At 37.5% G+C, this 24,498-nt stretch overlaps 3 protein-coding genes and 1 pseudogene across 4 annotated transcripts; 3 read left to right on the top strand and 1 right to left on the bottom strand.

Annotated features, from left to right (window-relative positions):
* Positions 1–1,766: 1,766 nt before the first annotated feature.
* LOC106444273 lies at positions 1,767–5,693 on the top strand (annotated as a pseudogene).
* A 336-nt stretch (positions 5,694–6,029) lies between these two features.
* On the top strand, positions 6,030–7,439 carry LOC125607081 (nucleolin-like). The gene has a single exon (XM_048776712.1). The coding sequence runs from the start codon at positions 6,096–6,098 to the stop codon at positions 7,389–7,391; it is 1,296 nt and encodes a 431-aa protein (XP_048632669.1). The 5' UTR covers positions 6,030–6,095; the 3' UTR covers positions 7,392–7,439.
* A 4,226-nt stretch (positions 7,440–11,665) lies between these two features.
* On the top strand, positions 11,666–18,410 carry LOC106442438 (structural maintenance of chromosomes protein 6B). The gene is made up of 28 exons (XM_048776711.1): positions 11,666–11,904; positions 12,056–12,161; positions 12,239–12,372; positions 12,450–12,505; positions 12,586–12,672; positions 12,751–13,071; positions 13,484–13,603; positions 13,889–14,023; positions 14,127–14,203; positions 14,296–14,371; positions 14,500–14,574; positions 14,680–14,784; positions 14,903–15,072; positions 15,178–15,280; positions 15,385–15,497; positions 15,690–15,891; positions 16,041–16,172; positions 16,268–16,382; positions 16,484–16,569; positions 16,657–16,752; positions 16,845–16,981; positions 17,077–17,179; positions 17,267–17,346; positions 17,463–17,541; positions 17,629–17,686; positions 17,801–17,898; positions 17,995–18,089; positions 18,176–18,410. Exons 1-28 carry the CDS (start codon positions 11,748–11,750, stop codon positions 18,231–18,233), a joined length of 3,174 nt encoding a protein of 1,057 aa, XP_048632668.1. The 5' UTR covers positions 11,666–11,747; the 3' UTR covers positions 18,234–18,410.
* Positions 18,411–18,445: 35 nt separating this feature from the next.
* On the bottom strand, positions 18,446–23,267 carry LOC106439920 (MADS-box protein AGL71). 2 transcript variants are annotated; one of them, XM_048776713.1, is made up of 7 exons: positions 21,754–23,267; positions 21,221–21,409; positions 19,758–19,904; positions 19,561–19,660; positions 19,343–19,384; positions 19,197–19,247; positions 18,446–18,772 (listed from the first exon to the last, which is right to left on the bottom strand). In XM_048776713.1, exons 2-7 carry the CDS (start codon positions 21,400–21,402, stop codon positions 18,632–18,634), a joined length of 663 nt encoding a protein of 220 aa, XP_048632670.1. In that variant the 5' UTR covers positions 21,403–21,409; positions 21,754–23,267; the 3' UTR covers positions 18,446–18,631. The 2 variants fall into 2 exon arrangements, with proteins under 2 accessions (XP_048632670.1, XP_022572404.1); XM_022716683.2 differs by lacking the exon at positions 21,754–23,267 and adding an exon at positions 21,546–21,737.
* Positions 23,268–24,498: the final 1,231 nt, after the last annotated feature.

Here is a 24,498-nt window from a genome sequence, read left to right as displayed (position 1 = left end):
ATTAATTAAATATATATCTTTAAATTTTTTCATTATTTATATATATATTTTTTCTGAAAAACTAATTATAAATTATTTTTTCCAACAGCAAAAATATAATTGGGCCTTGGGGATCACTGAGAGGGTGAGGAAGAAGTTTGTCGCGAAGGCGAAAGTTTGCTTGTTGGACACGGTCTCCAACTGGAATGGTGACTGGATCGTGAAGGGGTATGAGCGTGGCAAACCCGCTGAGCTCACCACGGATGTCTGGGATGGCCTCATCCGATATTGGCGTCTTCCTGATTCCATTAGAATCGCCCAGTCTTGCTCTAACTCCCGTAACACAGTCGATGAGCACGGGAACGGGCCGATGCTTCACACTACGGGCCAAAAACCCCACGCCGGTGTCCGTTTGGAAATGGTAATTAAAAATTTAATTATATTAAATTTTTAGTATATTTTTATATATATTCTAACAATTTTCTTAAATGTTTTTTTAGGCCAAAGAGACGGGAGAATTCCCGTCTCTTATGCAACTTTACGAGAGGACCCACAAGAACAAGGCGGGCCGATTTATAGATGGCAAGTCCGAGCAAATCTACAACGATTTGGCTGCTCGGGTTGAAGAACGCCAGACCCAGCTGACCCAACAGTCCACCGATGGATTACCCGTCACCTTATCCACACCTGAAGTGGATAAGCTTTACGAGGAGGTAAATTTTCTAAAATTTTAATTTTCTTAAATATTCATTTAATTTAACTTTAAATTTTTACTAACAAAATTTATTTTTTGTTTTTAAGGTTGTCCCTAAAAAGAAGGGACGGACGTTGGGGATTGGTTCCGTCAACGATGTTCCGAGAGCGACATCATCTTATGTTCAGCGACGGGATGATGAAGTCTCTCAGCTGCGTAGGGAGTCCGAAGAGCTGCGCAGAGAGTCTACTCAGCTGCGTCACGAGTTGAGATCGACGCGATCTCGTATGGGTGGACTCGAGGGCTTCTTGGACGTTGTAGCGGCCACAAATTCGGAATGGGAGACTTTGTTGAGGACCATGCGACAACAAAATCCTATCCCAGGCGAGTCACCGACCGACGACTCACATGCCGAGGCGGATGTTCAGGCGAGGAGTGATGGATTCTACCAGGCGATTAACGACCACCCTTAGTGCTTTTTAATTTCGGTTCTTGTATTATGAATTCAAAACTTATTTATATATAAAATATTTTGGTTTTGATTTTTTTAGAATTTTAATTTTATTAATAATTTAAATAGTTTAAATTATATTTATAATTATAATTTTTTATATTTCTATAAAATAATGAAACGAAGTAAATTCGTAGCTAATTTTGCGGCTTCTTTACGTGGAAGCTTAACGTGGTTTTTACGAGGAAACTTTTACAAGGAAATAACGTGGAAATCTATCAAGGTTTTTACGTTTTCTTTACGTGGAAAGCTGTCAAGGTATTTACGTTTATTTTACGAGTATTTATTTACGTGGGTTTTACGAGGAAAGTTTTTCGTGGTATTTACGAGGAAACTTAGCGACGTCCTTACGTGGAATCTTTACGACGAAATATCCTCCTTCGCTTTTACGACGAAATTATTTCCTCGCTACCTTACGACGAATTAGCGAGGATATATGCGTTACGACAAACGTATAACGACGAAACGGGTTTCCTCGCTAATTCTTCGTAACACTGCTTTTACGACGAAGTAACGAGGAAAACTGCCCTCGTAAAACTTGTGTTTTCTTGTAGTGTCGATGTATCGAATTCAAGTTGTATTATAGTAATTTTATATTGTGGTTTCAGTCAGTGTCAATATGATAATATTAGAAGAGTTGACCTAAGGTTATATTAATGGTTGATGTATAATAAACGCACGATAAATTCCCCATTTAATGTTCATCTGCTATTTTCCCAGATCTAATTGAAAAGAAACCCTTGTAACGTTTGAGAAATTTCGATAATAGTAATTTAACTACTCTTTGGTGGTGTAGCGTGTAGAAAGACTTACCATGCAAGTTAAGGGAGTAGAGTGAATTCTTCCACTTTTAGTTAAATTTTGTAATCATGTTGGATGGTTATTGTAGAAGCAGACATAATTCTTTCATTGATTTTGAAGATTAATTTGGATCCTGGCACAAAATCCCAGGTCATATGAAATTATTGTATTCTTTCGGTAAATGTTACAGATACTTAACACAATAATACCTTAGGCATCTTTCAGGTCTAATCATTTCATAAAAAGCATGGACAATTCTGAATCTCTGATATCTAAGAGGGAACAAGGACATGTTGGAATATAGATTTTTTTTCTAAAGCAAGCTGCTTGACAAAAATGTTAACAAAGACTTATCTGACATTTGTAATTTTAAAAATATGCAGAAAGTATAAATACTCTGTTTGGATGGTACAGATCTTGCCAGAGTCGAAAGTGTATATGTTGTCTACCCAAAACTGGAAAAGAAAACAATACACACTTATGACAATTATAATCGTATTCGTTTTATACACTTTCTTAATTCTTTGCTTAATTTTTATTTTCCAAATTAAGTAACTTCTTTTTTCAGGGTATGTATAAGAAAATAGTTCCTCCAAATATATAGATCTTGATGTGTCTAACAACATTTTTATTCCCACTCTATTTCTACATAAATATAAAATTTAGAATTAATTTTCTTGAATCTCATTCTATTTTCTATTTATAGTGAAATAAAATTATTCATAGAGTAATGCATTTATCTTTTACACAATACTTCATTTTTAACTTGAAAATGAAATAAGATTTAGAGTAAAATTTAATTTCGTTATAAAAGAAAAGGAGAGATTTATAAACTTCCACTAGACATAGTAGTTTAGTTTAGTTTCACTGTTAAAATATTGTCTAGGCTGTCCAGTCTCCACTAGATCTTGTATCTATTTAAAGCAAGCTGGAGATGTGAGAGCAAAGTGAACCCTCCAATCCATCATCAAAACATAAAGCAGAGTAAAAACTCTCTCGTGACTATCTTTTTTATTGACAGCGTTTAAAAATGCAAACTTCAAGTATGTCGATGAGTTTTGGTCCTAAAATTATCCCTCGCACTCACAAAGTCACTCTCTATCAAAAGACCAAGCTTTCTCTTTTACCTCGCCCTTTGCTTCAAAACCAAACTCTTCCTCGAAAACCCACAAAACAAGATTCATTCTTTGTAATGGCTACTAGTAACGATCTTGAGAGTACTCGTCCCTTGGCTCAGTTTACCCCCACTTTCTTAGGAGATCACCACTTCTCTGTTCCTGTCAATGATTATGTAAGTATATAGCTTCCCGATGTGTCTTCAGACAGAAGTTCATGACTTTTTTTTTTTTGAAACTCTCGGAAGTTCATGACTATGTATTGTTAGTTGTAGTTAAGACAGTTAATATATCCCATTGGCTCATTTTTTAATTTTTTTTAAGGTAGCGCGTTATATCTTTTAAATCCATTATTATATCATATCGTAACTACATCTAACATGTCTTTCTTACGTCATATTTTTATAGGAAATCGATGCAATTGAGCATGAGATTGAATCAGTTATGAAGCCGTGTGTGAGAGATATGCTTATGTCTTTTCACACCTGTACCAAGGATAAGATTCGTCTCATTCACTTGCTTATCAGTCTAGCGATTTCCCATTATTTCGAAAATGAAATTGAAGAGATTCTAAACAAGGCTTTTGGGGAGCTGGAGATATTAACCGACACTGAAGATGATCTTGAAACAATCTCTATTATGTTTGAGGTTTTCAGATTGTATGGACACAAAATGCCTTGTGGTAATATCTTATCCCTTATATTAGTTTCTTTGATTAGCATATATGTTTATTCTTATTTTGACTATATATATATATATATCACTCATGTCGATTTCATTATAGTTGTGTTTGAAAGATTCAAATGGGAACATGATGGAAAGTTCAAGGAAAGTGTAGTTGGAGATGTTAGAGGGATGTTGCAGTTGTACCAAGCATCATAATGGAGGAAGCACGGAGTTTCACTAGGACTCACTTAGCAGTGACTACTACTCATCCACATCTCTCAAAGCTCATACAACATGTATTATACATACCTAGATATCGTTGCATAGAGATAGCAGTTGCAAGAGAATACATCTCTTTTTACAAAGAAGAAGAATATCACGATGAGAAGCTGCTCAAGTTTGCGAAACTCAACTTCAGCTATTGCCAGCTGCATTACATCAAAGAGCTCAAATCTCTCACTAAGTAATCTCCTTTAGCTAATTCTAAAATCATATATTATATTAGTAGGAATCTCACATCAAAAGTGTGATGAGACCAGAGCTATTATAATAGACACACAATATAGACCAGTTCAATTTATTATCAACTAGCTTTGAGTTGGTAACCGTAAAACCTTACATATGGACCCTCAATCTTGTTGTGTCCGTCTTGATAATTTCATATGTGATTGCAGATGGTGGAAGGAGATAGATCTTGCATCCAAGCTGCCGTATACCTTCCGGGATAGAATTGCGGAGTACGGTTTGGGCATAGTGGGTATATATTTAGAGCCACGATATTCCCTAGCGAGGGTTATATGCACTAAAATTTCCATGATCATGACGGTTGTTGATGACACATATGATGCATATGGTACTCTTCCTGAAGTCACAAGTTTCACTGATGCTTTGCAAAGGTACATGCAACATTTTTTTCATATTGTAATTTTAACCTGAACTCTAGTCTTTTGGTCTGATAAACTTAATGGCTAGGTGGGATATTGGAGCCATTGAAGATCTACCAAGCTATATGCAAATCATCTTCCGAAATTTGTGGGAAATTATTCAAGATATTGAACGAGAAATGAGTTCGCTAGGAAGACATGGCGGTGTACAACCAACTATTAATGAGGTGCGTAAATGTTAATTATCATTAGACAAAGACAGTATGATGCATAGGATTAATAATGTATGTTTATATCGACAAACATAGATAAAGAGCTTGACGAAGGAAGGGTACATAAAGATAGCAAAATGGGCACGAACAGGTCATGTACCAAGCTTTGAGGAGTACATGGAGGTTGGGGTCGTCACAGCCGCAATGGATGACATGACACTCTACATCTTTCTAGGTATGGAAGACTGCGATGAGAAGATAATGTACGAGTGGGTCGCATCCAAACCCAAATTCATCCATGCTTTTAATGTTGTGCTTCGTCTGACGAACGACATAGCCACTTTCGAGGAAGAGCTGAAGAGAGGGGAAGTGGCAAATGGAGTCAACTGTTACATGAAACAACATGGTGTTACTCAAGAAGAAGCGGTTACAGAATTAAAGAAGATGATAAAGGATCACCATGAGATAATGATGGAAGAGTTCTTTAAAGCTTCATCCACTGTACCACGCCAAATCCTTGTGCGGGTCTTTAATCTTGCACGTGTGATCTATTTGTTCTACAAGGAGGGTGACGGATTTGGTCATCCAGGTGAAAATCTCAAAGACCAGTTCACATCTTTGTTTACATAAAATTCGTATACATATATATACGTGATTTGATTCTCATGAATCTTATATTTTGATTCTCTCTATGATGTGTGTTAGTTTTGAGCTATGAATAATAATGCTATGCTTTTGTCCCAAAAAAGGAATAATAATGCTATGCTATGTTTTTTAAAACTAAATCATAAACGATGTACATGTGTAGAAGCTCCCTAGTCCAATGGTTTGACTAAGGGTTCATTAATGTTTTTACACCGGCAGGTTCAGACTTCAATTCTCAGAGAAAGCGCGATTTATTAAACAATTATGCATACTACGGAGGAAAGACTTACAAGGGTATGGTGCAAGTAAACTCAGTCAAGCGTGATCTTTGTAGGACGGCTCAGGTGATGCAGTTAGGCGTAGATCCTTATAAGGCACATATAGTATTGTCGGTTGTCGTTAAAAAAAAATGATCTACATGTGTAGAAGCGTCAAAAACGACAGCGTTTTCGTTCTAAAAGAAAGAAAACAAAGTATACAAATATGGCTAATGGGCCGATGTTAAGTAAATTGTAAGGCCCCCATCGACTTACAAAGGAAGCTAACAGAGAGGCTAACAGAGACCAAGGCCAACAATCCAGACTTGATATGAATAGAAAGGGCGACCTCGCAAAGCGATTCAGTGCAGCTGGCCCAAAGGCTCCAAGCTATCTCGAGAGACGCTCCGGGGAAGGAACTCAAAGAGATAACCGGGATAGCGTATGGAAACGCATGGACTCCCGGTATGCTCCTAGAGATGACCACCGTGAGAACAATCGATATGCCCCTCGCGACAGGGATATCCCACCACCTAGTAAAGAAGCATACAACAAGAGAAGGTATGATGATTCATTTGCAGCAAGCAAGCATCGTGAAGAAGCCAGGAGGGAAGAGAGGAAGCGCATACCTTCATCACAAAGCGCTAAGGGAGAGAGAGCTCCTGAAGAACCCGGTGATAAACAACTTGTGCGGCCTTCCTCTAGCTCAAAGGGAGAGAAAACAGCTGATGTCCCTCTTAAAACATCGCTGACACAGCCCCAACTGGCCAAACAACTCAACTCCTCCCCGGATCATATCAGGGAACGTCCTTTCAGACTAGCCCTTCAGAAATCTTCAGGAGACTTGAAGTTGAAAGGAAAAGTTGGAGATTTGGGAGATTCCTCCGAATCCGTAAGCTCAGCAAAAAAGAGCTTGAAGTTCGCCGCTGAGACGAATCAATCACCACCCAAAGCCCACCCAAGATCACCACCTGTTAACAGTGAGGAAGGGAAGAAAAAGAGCTGGTATGAGATGACATTGGAAGAGGAAGAAGAGGTAAGCAAAAAAGCTACAGATGATAAAGATAAGCTTTCCACGGGTGATCCAGAACTTAATGAAGTTGATGATCCAAATGCGGAGAAAATTCTAGAAGATGAAGATTGGATGATCGATGGTGAAAATTTCGATGATGATGACCTGATGGATGAGGATGACTTGCTATACGATGAGAACCACAAGGAAGAAGAGGTTGAGCAGCTGATGCCCCCAAAGACTAAGCCGGGGTCGATCACCAATGAGTATGATGGGGAGAAGAAGGCTGATGAGACGCAGAACTGGCCTGTGGGAAACGCGACAGGGCCTGGCTCCAGCAACGATCTTCAGCAACCACCAGCCCTTTCATCGCAATCACCGTTCAAGAAGAAGAAAGGATCACCGAACCCTAACGCTGCTGGACTTTCATTGACAAAGAGGAACATGCTAAAGGGTCTGGCCTCACCTAAAACCAAGGATGGGCCAGCGCTGGGCTCTAACTCCTCTATGGGCCAAATTGATAAAACTGCTGGTGGAGGCAGTGAAGATGTTTCTGCAAAGACAAAGAAAAAAACTGCAAAGGTGGGAAGCAAGCCACCCAAGATCCCCAAATGAACACAATAGCGTGGAATTGTCAGGGTGCGGGTGCTGACCTTACCAAGGAGCACCTCCACGAACTCTATCATTGTTTTCTACCTCAATTTTTATTTCTTTCGGAGACTAAAAACAATCGGAATGTCTTGCAAGATGTGCAAGTTTCTTTTGGTTATGATCATGTTTTTACTGTTGAACCGGTTGGTCGGAGCGGAGGTTTAGCACTTTTTTATATGGATGATCCATCTGTTACTATTTTGTATGCGGATCATCATATGATTGATATTGAAACTAGATTTGAAGGACACGATATCTTTATGACTTTCGTGTACGGAGACCCTGTTGTCAGACATCGGGACCAAGTTTGGGAACGATTGTCACGCATGAGTACTACACGCAGTAAAGCTTGGTTTATGATTGGAGACTTCAATGAGATCACCGGTAATCATGAAAAGAGGGGAGGAAGACGTCGTTTAGAAAGTTCTTTTCTCCCCTTCCGAATCATGTTAGAAAATTTTGGAATGATGGAATTCCCATACAAAGGAAATTCATTCTCGTGGGTGGGAAAAAGACGATCTGGGAAAGTTAAATGCAAACTAGACAGAGCTGTGGCAAATGAAGAATGGCATGCCTTATTCAACCAATCAGTTGTGGAATTTTTACAATTATGGGGATCAGATCATAGACCGGTCCTGGCACGGATTCAGTCTAGGGTTAGGAGGTCACGAAAGAATTTCAGATTTGACAAGAGATGGATTGGAAAGCCGAGCTTCAAGGAAGCAGTAATTTCGGGGTGGGGACGATTTGATGAAATTCCAATGAGGAATTTTCACCAAAAAGTTACCTCATGTCGAAATAAAATTAGCTCATGGAAGAAGCGAAATCCTACAAATTCTGCTATATTGATAAAAGAGCTCAAAGAAAAGATAGATTTCGCACAGGATGATGAATTCACTACAACAGAAGAATTGGAAGATTTGAGGAAACAACTGATTTTGGCGTTTAAAGAAGAAAATACTTTTTGGGAACAAAAAAGCAGAGACCAATGGCATAAGTATGGGGATAGAAACACAAAATTTCATCATGCCATTACAAAGTAACGGAGAGCACATAATCGGATAATCAGTATCAAAGACAAACATGGGAAGTTGGTGGAGAGTGAAATCGAGGTGGAGAACGTAGCTATTCAATACTTTCGAGATCTCTTCTCTACCTCCTCGCCGACAGAGCTAGACGTCTCACTCCGCTTTATCCAAGAAAAGGTGTCCAATACCGACAATAGGTTACTCTTAGAGGAACCGTCGGAACATGAAATTAAAAAAGCTCTTTTCGATATTAACCCGGACAAAGCACCCGGTCCTGATGGTATGACTAGCAAGTTATTTCAAAAATTCTGGCGGGAGATGCGGCAAGACATTATTAGACTTGTCCGTGATTTCTTTGCGACGGGTAGTTTTGACCCACTTTTGAACCAGACGAATATCTGTCTCATCCCAAAAAAGAAGAAACCCCGGGAAATGACTGAGTTTAGACCTATTAGTCTTTGTAATGTCAGTTACAAGATTATATCTAAACTCCTATGCAAGAGACTTAAGAGAGTTATCCCGCATTTGATCTCGGAAACACAATCGGCCTTTGTGGCAAAACGATTGATTACTGACAATATCCTAATAGCACAAGAGAACTTTCACGCCCTACGGACGAACCAACGATGTAGAGAAGACTTCATGGCTATCAAAACAGATATGAGCAAAGCCTATGATAGAGTGGAATGGAGCTTTTTAGCAGCTCTGATGATAAAGATGGGCTTTGATGAAAGACTGGTTGACCTCATTATGTGTTGTGTCACGTCGGTCACATATCAAGTCTTAGTCAATGGACAACCGAGAGGGCGTATCCTACCTAAGAGAGGGTTAAGACAAGGCGACCCCCTCTCTCCTTTTCTGTTTATTCTGTGTACGGAGGCATTGATCTCACTGCTGAAAGGAGCAGAAGCAGAGAAGAAGATTACGGGTCTACGTGTAGCTAGGGCAAGCCCAAGGATCTCTCATCTTCTCTTTGCCGATGATAGTCTTTTTTTTCTGTAAGGCGGAATTAAGCCAATGCAAGGAGATCATAGACATCCTAGATACATATGGGAATGCATCTGGACAAAGACTAAATGCATCGAAGTCATCGACTTTTTTTGGAAATCGAGTGGAACAGTCTCGGAAGCAAGATATTAAAACTGTTTTGGGGTTCTACTCAGAAGGAGGCATGGGAATGTACCTTGGATTACCAGAACAAATTGGTGGCTGGAAGATGAAAGTTTTCTCCTATGTACAAGATCGGTTCAATGGACGAGTCAACAATTGGTCATCAAGACTTCTTTCTAAAGGAGGAAAAGAAGTACAAATAAAAGCGGTGGCGCAAGCAGATCCGACATATATCATGTCGTGTTACTTGCTTCCACAAGGTATAACCGATAAATTAAAAAGCACGACGTCTAACTTTTGGTGGAGCTCAAAACAAGATAGCAGAGGTTTGCATTGGATAGCATGGGACGAGATCTGTACCCCCAAAGATTTGGGGGGACTAGGTTTTCGAGATCTTCATGATTTCAATATAGCGCTTCTTGCAAAACAATTGTGGAGACTGATCCATTACCCAAACTCATTACTCGCACGTGTTCTAAAAGGAAGATACTATAATCACACTACACCACTAGAAGATCGGCGTACATACTCACCATCATATGGATGGCGTAGTATTATGGCAGCAAAACCGTTACTTATTTCGGGTTTACGGAAAACAATTGGTACGGATCGAGATACGAGAGTTTGGAGTGAACCTTGGGTTCCAGATGAAGTGGCTCGACCCCCTAGACCTGCTGGTCACATTGTATACATACTACCCCAACTCCTTGTTCAGTCCTTTATTAGGACTGATACCAAGGAGTGGGATACACAACTCCTCCGAGAGTTTTTTCATCCAGATGATATCCCCTTGATCCTGGGACTGAAACCCTCTGGCTCTCTTGCCCCAGATGGATATGTTTGGAATCATACAAAATCAGGTGTTTATTCTGTTAAAACAGGATATGACTTATTCCGATCGACTAAGTTGAGTCTGTTACATGGAGGGGCCATCGGACCAAGCATTACATGTCTACAGGGCCAGGTGTGGAAGGTTAAGGGCCCGAGCAAGATGAAGCATTTTCTGTGGCAAGCTATTTCGGGTTCTGTGGCCACGGCAGAGAGACTCACGTATAGACACATGGGCACCGATAGGAGTTGTCCTAGATGTGCTGGCCCAGTGGAGTCGATAAATCATCTTCTTTTTGAATGTCCCCCAGCCCTTCAGGTGTGGGCTTTATCGGACTATCCGTCCCTTCCGGGTTACTTCCCGAGTACTTCCATATATCAAAATATGAACTTCCTATTTTGGAAGAGAAAAGAGGTGGCTCCCCTGAGACCACAATTCGATACCTTCCCATGGATCTGTTGGTACATTTGGAAGGCAAGAAATGATAAACTATTCAATGGGAAAGAAGTATCCCCAATTGATATCCTTCAACATGCATCCCTGGAGGCAGAAGTTTGGAGGAAAGCAAACGAAAAGGAGGAAACAAATGAAGAGCAGGAAGACTCTCCCCCTACTGAGACTGAGGCAGTGCCCCTTGGGATGGCCCAAATCCCTACCTGCCAAATTGATGCATCATGGATTAATAATGGCAGTGTTAGTGGATTAGGATGGAGTCTTAAGGATCAAATGGACATAGAACTCTTCGGATTACGTGCGTGCCAGAGGAGCCTCTCTGCCCTGCATGCGGAGATGGATGGTCTTCTTTGGGCAGCCGCTTGTATGAGAGACATGAGGATAACCTCGGTACGGTTCGAGACGGACTGCTCGGATCTAGTGGAGATGATAACAAACCCGGCGGAATGGCCAGCCTTCGCAACAGAGATCGAGGTTTTTCAGAGGATACAGGAGGGCCTCGAGAATGTGAGTTTGTCTCATATTTCTCGGAGCCGTAATGGTCGGGCAGATGCGCTAGCAAAGAATGCAAGGAACAGAGGCTACATGTTTACCCATATAGATCAGACCCAGATAGATGGAGGTGCTCTTAGGAGAACCGGCTCGTCTACTCTTCACTTGATCTAGTTTTTAGATGGGTTGGGGAAAAAAAAAAAAAAAAAAAAAGTAAATTGTAAGGCCCATAATGGCTATCTATAGAAGATCGGACGGTGAAGACGGGCATGGTTAGCATACACGCGACGTATAATAGCCTCGCCTCGTCTCGTCTCTTTCCCGCCCTAAAGCACCCGGCGATTAGCCTTCCTCTCTTTTCTAATTAGTCTCAGCCGGAGCGAAAAACCCTAGAAACGCGACAAAGCCATGGCGAAATCTGGGGCTCGACCCAGCGCTTCCTTCATCAAACAGCGTTCCGGGTCGGGTACGATCCTAAGGATTAAGCTCGAGAATTTCATGTGCCATAGTAATCTCCAGATCGAGTTTGGCGAGTGGGTCAATTTCATCACCGGCCAAAACGGAAGTAAGTGTCTCTTCCGTCACTAAAGTTTACATCTTTAGCTCTCTAATCGATTGAATTGAAATACGCATGCCTTATTGAGAGTTGGGGTTTTGAAATTCACGCTCTGTGATGTTTCTCGAAAGCTAATTTGGTTGGTGTGTGTGTTGGCAAGGTGGAAAGAGTGCGATATTGACTGCTCTATGTGTTGCATTCGGGTGTAGAGCGAAAGGGACTCAACGCGCTTCCACTTTGAAGGATTTCATTAAAACTGGATGCAGGTTTGTTATGCTGCAAACACTTGGGAACTTAGTGGTAAGAGTGACTGAAACTTTTTTTCAATTGGAACTCGTTGCAGCTATGCGGTTGTTCATGTTGAAATGAAAAACCAAGGAGAAGATGCTTTTAAGCCTGAAGTATATGGTGACGTTATAATTATCGAGCGTAGGATAACCGAGTCTGCTAGTTCTACCATTCTCAAGGATCATGAAGGTTTATTCGCTTTAGCCCTTCTCTTTCCTCAAAGGGGTTTTTTCTGTTCTTATTATTATGAAACCTATGTGCTGCAGGGAAAAAAGTAAGTAGCCGAAAGGATGAGCTACGGGAACTTGTTGAACATTATAATGTGAGTTTTTTTGTCTTTCATTCAAACTCATTGCCATATTGCCATACTCATTGGTTGATCTGTCTTATGTACATGTGTAGATTGATGTTGAGAATCCTTGCGTAGTAATGAGTCAAGACAAGAGCAGGGAGTTCCTGCATTCTGGAAATGATAAAGATAAATTTAAGGTATCTGCTGTAAACTGGTTTAAATTGATGTCAACCATATTCGATTTTTTTTTTGGGCTAAAAGCTTCTGTTCTTTAGTTCTTTTTTAAGGCAACTCTTCTCCAGCAAGTTAATGATCTTCTCCAAAGTATCTACGAGCACTTGAATTCTGCAACTGCCATAGTCGATGAAATGGAGGAAACAATTAAACCAATAGAGAAGGAGATCAATGAGTTGCGTGGAAAGATAAAGAACATGGAACAAGTTGAAGAAATAGCTCAAAAGTTACAGCAGTTGAAAAAGAAACTTGCTTGGTCTTGGGTGTATGATGTGGATAGGCAGCTCCAGGAACAGACCGATAAGATTGTTAAGCTTAAAGAACGCATACCTACTTGCCAAGCTAAAATAGACTGGGAACTAGTAAGTCATACATACTTTTTCATTATCTGGATGGCTATGAAAAATCGCTGCATTATAGCGCTAGTTTCTCCCTGGTAACAATGAATTTTATAGCTGTATAAAAAGAGAGAGTTTGATTAAGTGGAGTCTTGATGTATTTGCACCCTAAAGTATTCTTCAAGGACCATGGTTAAGACATATTATCAAGCTTCCTTAAGTTTGGGTGTGGTTTTGCCTAATGGTCGAGTTGCTTAGAGTTTGAACCTTGTAGCTTACTGATTGTATTGCTTAATTCATGTTCTAGAACTTAAACTGAATATATGGCTGAACTCAAACTGAAATTTATAGAGAGCTATTTACACAGAGCTGAATATATTGCTTACTTAATGTTCTGGAACTCCAACTGTTTGATTCTAACTGTTCAATTCTGTAGGGTAAAGTCGAATCATTAAGGGATCGCTTGACCAAGAAGAAAGCTAAAGTTGCATGTCTGATGGATGAATCAACTGCGATGAAGAGAGAGATAGAGACTTGTCACCAATCAGCCAAGACGGTATGTAGTATATAATTTTTAAAGGGGTCTAGTGGATGGGATTTTCCGTATAGAATTAGCAGTTTATCTTCCTTCATTTAACAACATATATTAGGCATATGAATGTACTGGATTTGCCAAATGCGTTGCATGGCTCAAATATACATAGATTCTGAACGTGGACAGCATGAAAATAACATTCAACGAGATTTAGTTTGGAAAAATTGCTTTGGGTTTAATGAACTTTTAGAATGTGATTTTGATGTATCTTGTCTTGTGTGTTCATGATGTTAATTCTGACTGTAGGCGGCACGAGAAAAGATTGCTCTAGAAGAAGAATTCAATCATAAGCGAAATAGTGTTCAGAAGATTAAGGATCGTGTTAGAAGGCTTGAACGGCAGGTTGGAGATATCAATGAACAGACAATGAGAAACACTCAGGTCCTCTATATTGGTCATTGACAGTATCCTTTTGTGCTCAGTGTCTTGGCAAAACAGTAATGTGTTGTGAAGGTATATTTCTCATAGGTTGTTAATGATGCAGGCTGAACAATCTGAAACCGAGGAGAAACTGAGATACTTGGAACAGGAGATTGAGAAGGCTGAAACACTACTTTCCAGGTTATAATATTAAGTTTTATCATTTCTTTTTTCTTGTTCCTATCCATCTTCTGTAGTCGTCTCATTCTTCTTCAAATATTTGATACCTTTAGATTGAAAGAGGAAGAGAATTCCTTACTGGAAAAAGCGTCAGCTGGAAGGAGAGAGATGGAACATATCGAGGATATGGTACAAAATATTTGCTACTTACATACATTCCACATGAATATTTATAAGAATCTTATCAGTTTCTTATGCAGGTTGCTTTAATTTTGTAATTAACACATTTTTCATTTTTTTGGTCTTTTGGCTTCTAGATTCGAGATCATCAAAAGAGACAAAATAATATAAACTCCAACATTTATGATCTAAAGAAACATCAAACAAACAAGGTACGGTTTGCATGATTTAATTATAATATTGGTGTTTCAACTGGATATTGCCAAACCTCTTTCGATAAAACCTAAGAGGCACACAATTACATGCATGCTTACTAGGTTACTGCGTTTGGAGGGGACAGAGTCATTTATCTTCTGCAGGCTATTGAGAGACATCATCGTAGATTCAAAAAGCCTCCAATTGGTCCTATTGGCTCCCATGTGGTAAGTTTCTATTTGTTTATTTTGCAAATCTCTGCTCCAAAACAATCTTCCAATGTACTAATAGTTTGTGGAATCAAAAATCTCATAAAATATCTTCTAATGGTGTGATGTTCTACAGACGTTGATCAATGGCAATAAATGGGCGTCTGCAGTTGAACAAGCTCTTGGAAACATGTTAAATGCATTCATTGTGACTGATCACAAAGATTCTCTCACTTTAAGAAGCTGTGCTAATGAAGCCAATTATAAAAACCTTAGGATTATCATATATGACTTTTCGAGACCAAGGTTCAAAGTTCAATGAAACATTTTAATCTTTTCTTTTAACCCTTTAAAATTAATGAATAAGTAGCTTATGACAGCACAATTTGCTTTCTTTCTTCATTTGTGCAGGTTAAATATACCAAGGCACATGATTCCTCAGACAGAGCATCCAACAATTCTCTCTGTCTTGCATTCTGATAATCCAACCGTTCTTAATGTCTTGGTGGATGTGGTAATCTTACTTTCAGATTTCCCCTCAGACTTACTAATTTTCTACTTTCTTACAATCTTATATGACGGTATACATATTTTGGTCTTGTTTTCTGGATATTTCAGAGTAATGTTGAGAGGCAAGTACTGGCAGAGAACTATGAGGTGGGAAAGGCAGTTGCTTTTGGGCAAAGGCTCTCAAATCTGAAGGATGTTTACACTTTAGACGGATACAGAATGTAAGTAACTTGTTAGCTTTGGCATGGAAAGTCTCTATATCTTCACTTGCAAACAAGAACAACTCGTTTACAGATATCTTTTGTTCTTTTTAATACAATTGTGAACGTGACAAGGGATTGACTTGAGACAATCTAGGGGATAGATGAGGATCTTCCCCAGTCATAACAATAATGTATCTACTCTTACCTCAGGTTTTTTCGTGGGCCAGTTCAGACAACTCTTCCTCCTATTCCTCGTAAACCTACGCGACTATGTGCTTCTTTTGATGACCAGATCAAGGATCTTGAAATAGAGGCTTCTCGAGGACAAAACGAGATAAATCAATGCATGAGACGTAAGAGGGGAGCAGAGGAGAATCTCGAAGAACTTGAGTTGAAAATCCGCACACTGAAGGTAAATTTGAATTCATTAATTAATCCAGTGGACATGTCTAGACTAATGTTCCCACTCGTTAGGCGTCTTAACTTAAATGATTAGCTTGTTTTCACATAGCTCTAGTTTTCATAACAGTTTTTGCATTTTCCTTTCTTTGGTTCATGCAGAAGCACCGAAGCCAAGCAGAGAAAGTTTTGACGACAAAGGAATTCGAGATGCGAGATTTGAAGAGCACAGTCGCTGCGGAGAATGAAGCATCATCGTCTTCAAGTGTTAATGAGCTTCAACTTGAAATCATGGTTTGTTTGCTGGTGACGATACTATTTTATTGCGATTGGTTTCACCACGGTGTTATGCCTTAAAGTAGGTGTTTTTCTTCTAATTAATATATCAGAAAGAACGAGAAGAAATGGAGGAGAAAGAAGCTTTCCTTGAGAAGCTCCAGATGTGCTTGAAAGAAGCTGAACTAAAAGCTAATAAACTTAATGCTTCATTTGAGAACTTACGTGGTATGTCTGTGATAGACCATTGTTTCTCAAAAACATTGATAGATCATCTTGATTGACCGACTGATTTTTATTCTTTCATTTCATCCGGAACGTGCATGCAGAGTCAGCCAAGGGTGAAATTGATGCCTTCGAGGAAGCAGAGAACGAGCTAAAGAAGATTGAGAAAGATCTTCAGTCTGCCGAAGCGGTACCCTTCCTCGCCTCTATGTTTAAAACAAATTGATCTTGTACTTGCTTTGAATGCAGAAGGTAAGCAAGCGTTATTCTGTTTCAGGAGAAAATCCATTACGAGAATATAATGAAAAACAAGGTCCTACCTGATATCAATGAGGCTGAGGCTAATTATGAGGAGCTTAAAACTAAGCGAAAGGTACACATAAGTAATCATGAAATTTCAGTCCGTTAGTATTTTTTGTTTTCATTTTATCTTTCGGTAACAAATTACATATGCTTAAATTTCAGGAAAGCGACCAGAAGGCCTCTGAAATTTGTCCTGAGAGTGAGATATTGTCTTTGGGGCCTTGGGATGGGAGTACTCCTGAGCAGCTCAGTGCGCAGATTAACAGAATGAATCAGAGACTTCATCGAGAGAATCAGCAGTGTGTATTTTTTAGTATTGTCTTTCAGCTCTTCCTTCAAACGTAAAGGACATGTGTACAGTAAACCACATGCTTCAATTTTTTGTTTGGTGCAGGTTTTCTGAATCAATCGATGACCTTAGGATGATGTACGAGAAACTAGAACGAAAGATTGCAAAGAAGCGCAAATTGTACCAAGGCTATCGAGAAAAACTCATGGTTGAGCCTTTGCAGATCTGTTTATGTTAAAGCTTTATGTGTTGTTGTTATAGCTGCATCATTTAATATTCATTACTGTTTGATCAGGCCTGCAAAACTGCTCTGGATTCGCGGTGGGGCAAGTTTCAAAGGAATGCATCTTTGCTTCGGCGCCAGCTAACGTGGCAGTAAGAGTTGCTTTCCCTTATTGCCAACCACATAGATAAACTTGTAGTTCGGTTGTCTCTTTAAGATTTTTTTTTCTTCTGTATGGAGCTTTCTTTGATTTTGATATTCGAAGCAGATTCAACTCTCACTTGGGAAAGAAAGGTATCAGTGGACACATCAAAGTCAGTTATGAAAATAAAACTTTGTCCATAGAGGTAAGTGACACTGCTATGCTTAAGATATCTGTGACTTGTGTGTCCATATTATTGCATTATCTGATTGATGACTTTTGTTTCCGACAGGTTAAGATGCCGCAAGATGCAACTAGTAATGCCGTTCGAGACACCAAAGGTCTTTCAGGTTCAGCTTCCTTCTCCACTTAAAAAAAAAACCCAACATATTGTTATATACAGACAACATTTCCTATATTGGACATTGGTCATCTAAGACACAGCTCCTATCTTGAACTTTCAGGAGGAGAACGTTCTTTCTCAACTTTGTGCTTTGCATTAGCTCTTCACGATATGACAGAAGCCCCATTTCGAGCAATGGATGAGTTTGATGTGTTTATGGTATTATGTCTTTCTGAGAATCCTTTCATTACATTGGGATGAGAGCTTTACTGAAATAAACCTTTTTGTTTTAACCTCTCTGTTCTGTAAATCTAGGATGCTGTAAGCCGGAAAATCAGTTTGGACGCTCTGGTGGATTTCGCAATTGCACATGGAGCGCAGTGGATGTTCATCACTCCTCATGATATCAGGTAACACAGATTAATTTTCAACACCATTGAACTCTGTTTTGAAGTTGATGTTTGGATGAGACTCACACTCTTGTGCTCTGTTACAGCATGGTGAAGTCGCATGAGAGGATAAAGAAGCAGCAAATGGCCGCTCCTCGTTCTTGAAATTGAAATAACCTTCTCCTTTCTATGTAAAATATTAGTTTATAAAGGTGTACACACTTTGCTTGCAGATTTTCTAAGTATTACTTCATGATTTATCATCAATCTGATTTTTAACAGAGTGGATTTTTTTTGTTTTATATTACCACATCTCATGCAAGTTTCTACTTTTTTGAAAGAGATGTTCATTTTGTAAATTATTAATCACGTTGGGGTCATAATAAAAAACATGCCATTGGCATCAGAAAAATAAACTCGGTTCTACAGATGCAAAAAAATTGTAAGAAAAAAACCCGTTGTATTTCATTGCTTATGCAAATAGAGAGACGACTAAAACATTCTGCAAGTCGTATAGATACTTGGAAAATAAGAAAACGAGAACCGGTTGGTTTAACATACGACTACACTTGTCTTCTAGGCAATCCGATGAACAAATCAGTTTCAACGTCCGATATGTTCATGTTTTCAAAAGCAGATGATGATAATGCATTATTTTCACTCTCTAGGCTCCCCGACTGCATCCACAAGGGTTTTTCTTCAAACTGAAATAATAACAAGTTATTTTCCTAAATTTCATGGAAAAAAGAGAACTCAATAATTCGAGAGAGAAAAAAAAAACATTCATGAGACGCCAGTTTTTGATGGACTACTTTTCAGTCTCACTTTAAAATTTATTCATAAGTAGTAGTATTAAACTACAAGTTGCTAAAAAAAAGTAGTATTAAACTACCATAAGATTTTTCATGAAATTTAAGAAAAAATTAAGGGTTTTCCCTACTAAAGAATCATAGCGGTAGTTGATGTTTTTGCTATGAAATTCAAATCCTGGCAATATATCTATTATCCAAATTATGTAGCAGTTAGGTAGTAGAAAGTAAAATCCATGGTTAAATAAGCGTGGGTGTGCATGTTTGAAGACATGCATATGTTCTTGGGTAGTATTTATATGCGTGTGTGTTATTATACCATTTCGTGCAGCGTAGCTCTCTCGTTCACGAGCTCTCTCGTTCCTGCAATCTAATGAGATCAAACCAAAAACACACAGGCAATTACTGAAAATTAGAAAGTAAATGCCACTAAGAACTGACTAAAATACACATTAGTAATATTACCTCCGCTTTTAGTTTCCCTACCTCTTCTTCATGCACCTTAGCCTGCCAAAATATTGGTAGAACCCTGAATGAGCTAGGCTGATTTGATATCTAATAACTTAGATACGATCAGACGTCTCATAGAACATATATATAAAACCAGACATCCTCTAGAACAACACCGCTAATTATAAGACCCATTATTGTTAAACACGTTAAGACAAATCATATAAGCTTACCTTTCTTGATCTGATAAGAGTAAGACTTTTCTCAATTTGGATAGTTATTTCATTGAGCTCATCCACCGAGCACGAACCTAAATCTTGCCCCATAAGCTTCCTAATTAAGATGCATGTTATCGCGTTCATGAATGTATTTACAATCATACATTACATTAGAAACACATATAGTAGATATAGATATATCAGAAGCTAACCGGCAATGAAGTTGAAGAAGTTCAATTCTGTTCACCATTACCGTTACTTCGTTCTTGAGATCCTGCACATCTCTCTCTTCTTGGAGTCTCTCCGCATGAAAATATCCACTCCTATATATCTCACATTGTTCCATCATCTTCTTCATGCTGAATCATTTTCAAGTTAATTAACCTCTTCATCATTTATTATATTATTTAAGCATGTATTAAATTCCGAAAATGTTATCATGCCCAACAAGAACATTCACACATGCAAGAATCATGGATTAATGTTATGTATACATATCACGTATTTGTTCAAACGTAAAATTAAATACACATTGTAGATACTTGACACGGTAATCTGTTAGGAGAATGTATGTACAGTACATATAAAGGTTCTCAATATGTTACTGGCCTACTTAGGGAGAAGAGATTGCAAAACAAATATCTGATATACCAACGTAAGTAATATATATTTTGGTTTCCTATTTATACTAACCAATGATACTTATAAGCACGACGGCTTGACCTATATATTGTGGGCTAATTAAGACCGTTAAAACTTACAAACTCAACAGAAAAAAGCTTTACATATGATACTATGGCTACACACGCCTTTTCACTATACGTACCAACAATTTGATTGAAATTGTTAAAACCATTGTAAAACTCGAAATTACGGATGCTATGGATTGCAAGAGATTTTGTTGGTTACTCATCAAAACTTATTTCAAATGTAGCTAAGTGGCTATAATATGTGCCTATGTGCTTTCACATAACTGATCAGAACTGGGGTTTGATAATCATTTGAAACATTGTTATGGATTTGTTTAAAGAAATCCAATTGCCTACTAAATTAAAGATCAACACAATTACGAATCATGAAAACTGTCGAGGAATAAATAATGAGACCCTAGCAGAAATCCACAAGATTTTATCTCATACATAAATACATATGCAGGGTTTTTAAAACGGTCCAATTGTACTTATAAAGTATGGTATACACACTAGGATTATTTTAATATAATTATAAAAATGGCAAGTTGTTTGAGCATGAGTTCCAAGGCATACTAGGTTCAAAGTTCAAGAACACTTTTTTGGAAAGCCCTCAGATATTTGAATTCATTTAAATAAAAACTTAATTAAGTTCAGGAAAAACATCTGGTAAAACTAATTGTGATGAATGTTTGAATTCATACAAATAAAAAACTTCGTTAATTAGTAAAGTAAATTACAGAAAATGTAAATGACCAACATTTTTTTAAAGGCATATATTGTCGAAAACATAAATTAAGCAGCTGTATTTACCTTAATTTCTCTACTACGATATTTGGGAAATGAGTTGGAGAGAAAGAAAGTTATATATATCACTACTAACAACAAGAATAAACAAGAATAATAATCAAAGTAAAGCAAGGACAAAAGATTCATCGATGATTATTGATTGGATTAAAGGTTTTTATAAATGCAAAATTACTTACTCGGAGCTTGCGAATTCGTATATTTTTCCTTTCTGAGAAAAGACAATCGCTGCAACTTGAGCATCGCAAAGAACTGAAAGCTCGAGAGCCTTCTTCAAGAGACCTTTCCTACGCTTGGAGAACGTGATTTGCCTGCTTGTCTGGTTCTCAATTCTTTTGATCTCAATTTTCCCTCTCACCATCTTGTTCCTGTCAAGATTAGTAATCCGTATGAATCTAAAGGATTTTTAGAAAGAAAACGAACTCACTTGGATATTATAAATCCAAACCAAGAAGCTGTTTCTTAATAACAAGAGGAAGATCCAAAGACAAGATTCAGGTGTACCACAAAGTCAAGGTGATAACTCCCCTATATGAAAGAAGATGGAAGATCTGGGAAACATAAAGAAACCCAACAAAAACCCTTTTTTATAAAATCTGTCAAGATTCGCCTAAAAGGACTTTAAGAATAGCAGAAAGCGACCAGGAAAATATGTCATATTAATCAGAAAGAAATTCTAATAGAAAAGTAGATGCAAATGAATAGAACTGACTCGTAAATTAGATCCCTTGCTGATTGAGTCTCCTTTTGGTCAAACTCTCCTAATGCAGGGAGGCACAAAGCCAAACCCTAAGTTTAATTAGTCTTGTTTTGCCTTCTAACTTAGTTAATTACACTCAGAAAAAATGCTAGTTAATTATCTCACGTTGCTTTGCCTGATGGCAAGCAAAATTAAGTAACTTATAAGTTTTTGACTATAAATGTTTATAAATACCATGTTGTCCATTAACTCAACTGAAAGGTTAATTCAAAAACAAAGCTTAATTTTTATGATCAAATCATGTTTGAAGCAAAACTAATACTATTACATAATCTCTTCGTTCCACAATATAAATATGTTTTGGAAAAGTTTTGATGTTTCAAAATATAAGATGTTTTGATACTTTTAAGTTACTTTAACTTTATCAAAAATTGGTCAACCAATTATATTTTACTGCATTATTTACGATTGATTAACTTATATTTAATTTATATTATTTAAAAATATTATCTTCTTAAAAGTAAGTTTCTTAATTCTTGTGCATTCAAGCAAAATATCTTATATTAAGAACGGAGGAAGTATAATTGTAGGTATTATACTAACCTGGTCCATAAACTCCTAGAAATCCAAAATGTCTATAGATTTCAATTTTTCATTTCTTTTTGGACTATTTTGAGCTATGTTAGAAAATTATCAATTCTGATAAGCTTGCTGTGATTTAGGTGAGTACTAAACGTTGTAATTGTTTAGTTTTAGTCATAATAGTTTATTGCCATGCACTTATCGAATAAGTGAACTTATTTTCTATAAATGTGATAAGATAACTGGCATTGATAAAACATTGAAAATCTAAAAATTGGAATAACATTGTATATATACATTCAGCTCATAAAAAAACTGATAAGAAAATACAAAACTGAGATTTCCCCTAAAACAACATTGTATTCGGTTATTTAACCCGTAATCCTCAAAATTGTACTAATTACAGAACTGATCACGTCATATTTTCTTTGTCAGTAATGACGACAATGTTAGTACAACGATTATTATGGGCTAGCCCAACTAAACATGGGCTCACTTCTCAATATGGGCTAATAATTATCATTACAAAAGTTAAATACGAGAAATAAAAAGGGGAAATTTTACTTTTACACTTTGTTTGATACCACTATTCAATTTTACCACCAATTTAGGGACATTTTCATAAATACCACTTTCATTAATGAACAAAAGACAATAGTACCCTTACCTTATTTTCTCTTCAATCATCGACTCTTCCTCTCTCTTTTTGAGATCCATTTTCTCTCGGACTTACCGTCGAGATCCGCCGTCTCCGTCGAGATTCGCCGTCTCCGTCGAGATCCACCATCTCTGTCGAGATCCGTCATCTCCGTCGAGATCCGCCATCTCTCTCTCTCACACAACCGGCGACGAAAACGGATTACAGAGAATCCCGATTCAAAGCCTTCAAATGTTGATTCCTGTTCAAGACAACTCGTATGTCTCTAATTCTTGTATTCTTTTGTTTGTTTCGAGTAAATATTTGATTTTGTTCTTTCTCTTATCAAAAAATTAAAAAAAGTTTGCTTTAGACTTCTCATTTGAACATGTCGATCTAAGAGAAACAATTTTCATAGTGAACAATATTGAGTTTTGACAACTTAAAACCCTTTATAAATCTAGGTTTCAAGGAATTTTAGGGATTTCTCCTTTCTGTTATCAAAAAATAGAATACGATTAATTTGGACTTGTCATTTGAATGGTCCCTGCTAAGAGAGAGATTTTTCGATAGTGAACATTGTATATTAAGGAATTATAACCCTTTATAAATATGAGTTTTAGGATATTGTTGATAATACAACTCAACGATTTACAAGATTTTATAAAAGAAGTTTTTTTAACAAGAGTTCATCGCATATGTCTATAGGACAACATATAAATGTGTGAACTAAAGAAGTCTTGTGTTGTGTTATTCTATATTATTTGTAAGACTGTTGTCGAAATACACGACCATATGCTTGGATAAGGTATGTTTAAGCCATGATTAGAAGTTCATATCATCCTTTTATTAACTTCATATCATTTTTATTTTAGACTTCTCATTTGAACATGTCGATTTAAGAGAAACAGTTTCGATAGTGAACATTGAGTTTTTTGACAACTTAAAATCCTTTATAAATCTGGGTTTCAAGTAATTTTGGGATTTTCTTCCTTCTGTTTATCCAAAAATAGAATATGATTGATTTGGACTTGTCATCTGAATAGTTCCGGCTAAGAGAGAGATTTTCCGATAGTACACTGCATATTAAGGAATTATAACCCCTTATAAATCTGTATTTTCGGATATTGTTGATAGTACAGCTCAACGATTTACAAAGTTTTATAAAAGAAGTTCTTAAACAAGAATTCATCATAAATGTCTATAGAACAACATATAAACGTGTGAACTCGAGAAGTCTTGTGCTGTGTTATTTGTAAGACTGTTACCGAAATACATGAACATTATGCTTGGATAAGGTATCTTTAGACCACGATTAAAAGTTAACATTATCTTTTTATTTCGTCTTGCAGTTAGACAGCAATGAATCTTGCACATCTTCATGATTGCCTCCAAGGATTTTTGAAGCTGGAACAGAACCACTAGACAATCCAAAAGTGATTATCCAATCGGTGTCTTGGTCAATAATGTTAAGTGTTTTATAAAAGATTATAAATGTAGTTTTATAGGGGTTTATAAATTTATAAATTAGAGAGACT

The sequence above is a fragment of the Brassica napus genome, chromosome A3 (genome assembly GCF_020379485.1).
Source record: "Brassica napus cultivar Da-Ae chromosome A3, Da-Ae, whole genome shotgun sequence".
In the NCBI taxonomy this organism is placed as follows: domain Eukaryota; kingdom Viridiplantae; phylum Streptophyta; class Magnoliopsida; order Brassicales; family Brassicaceae; genus Brassica; species Brassica napus.
Note: the sequence above shows the minus strand (reverse complement) of the source record. Positions and strands in the feature narration are given on the sequence as shown.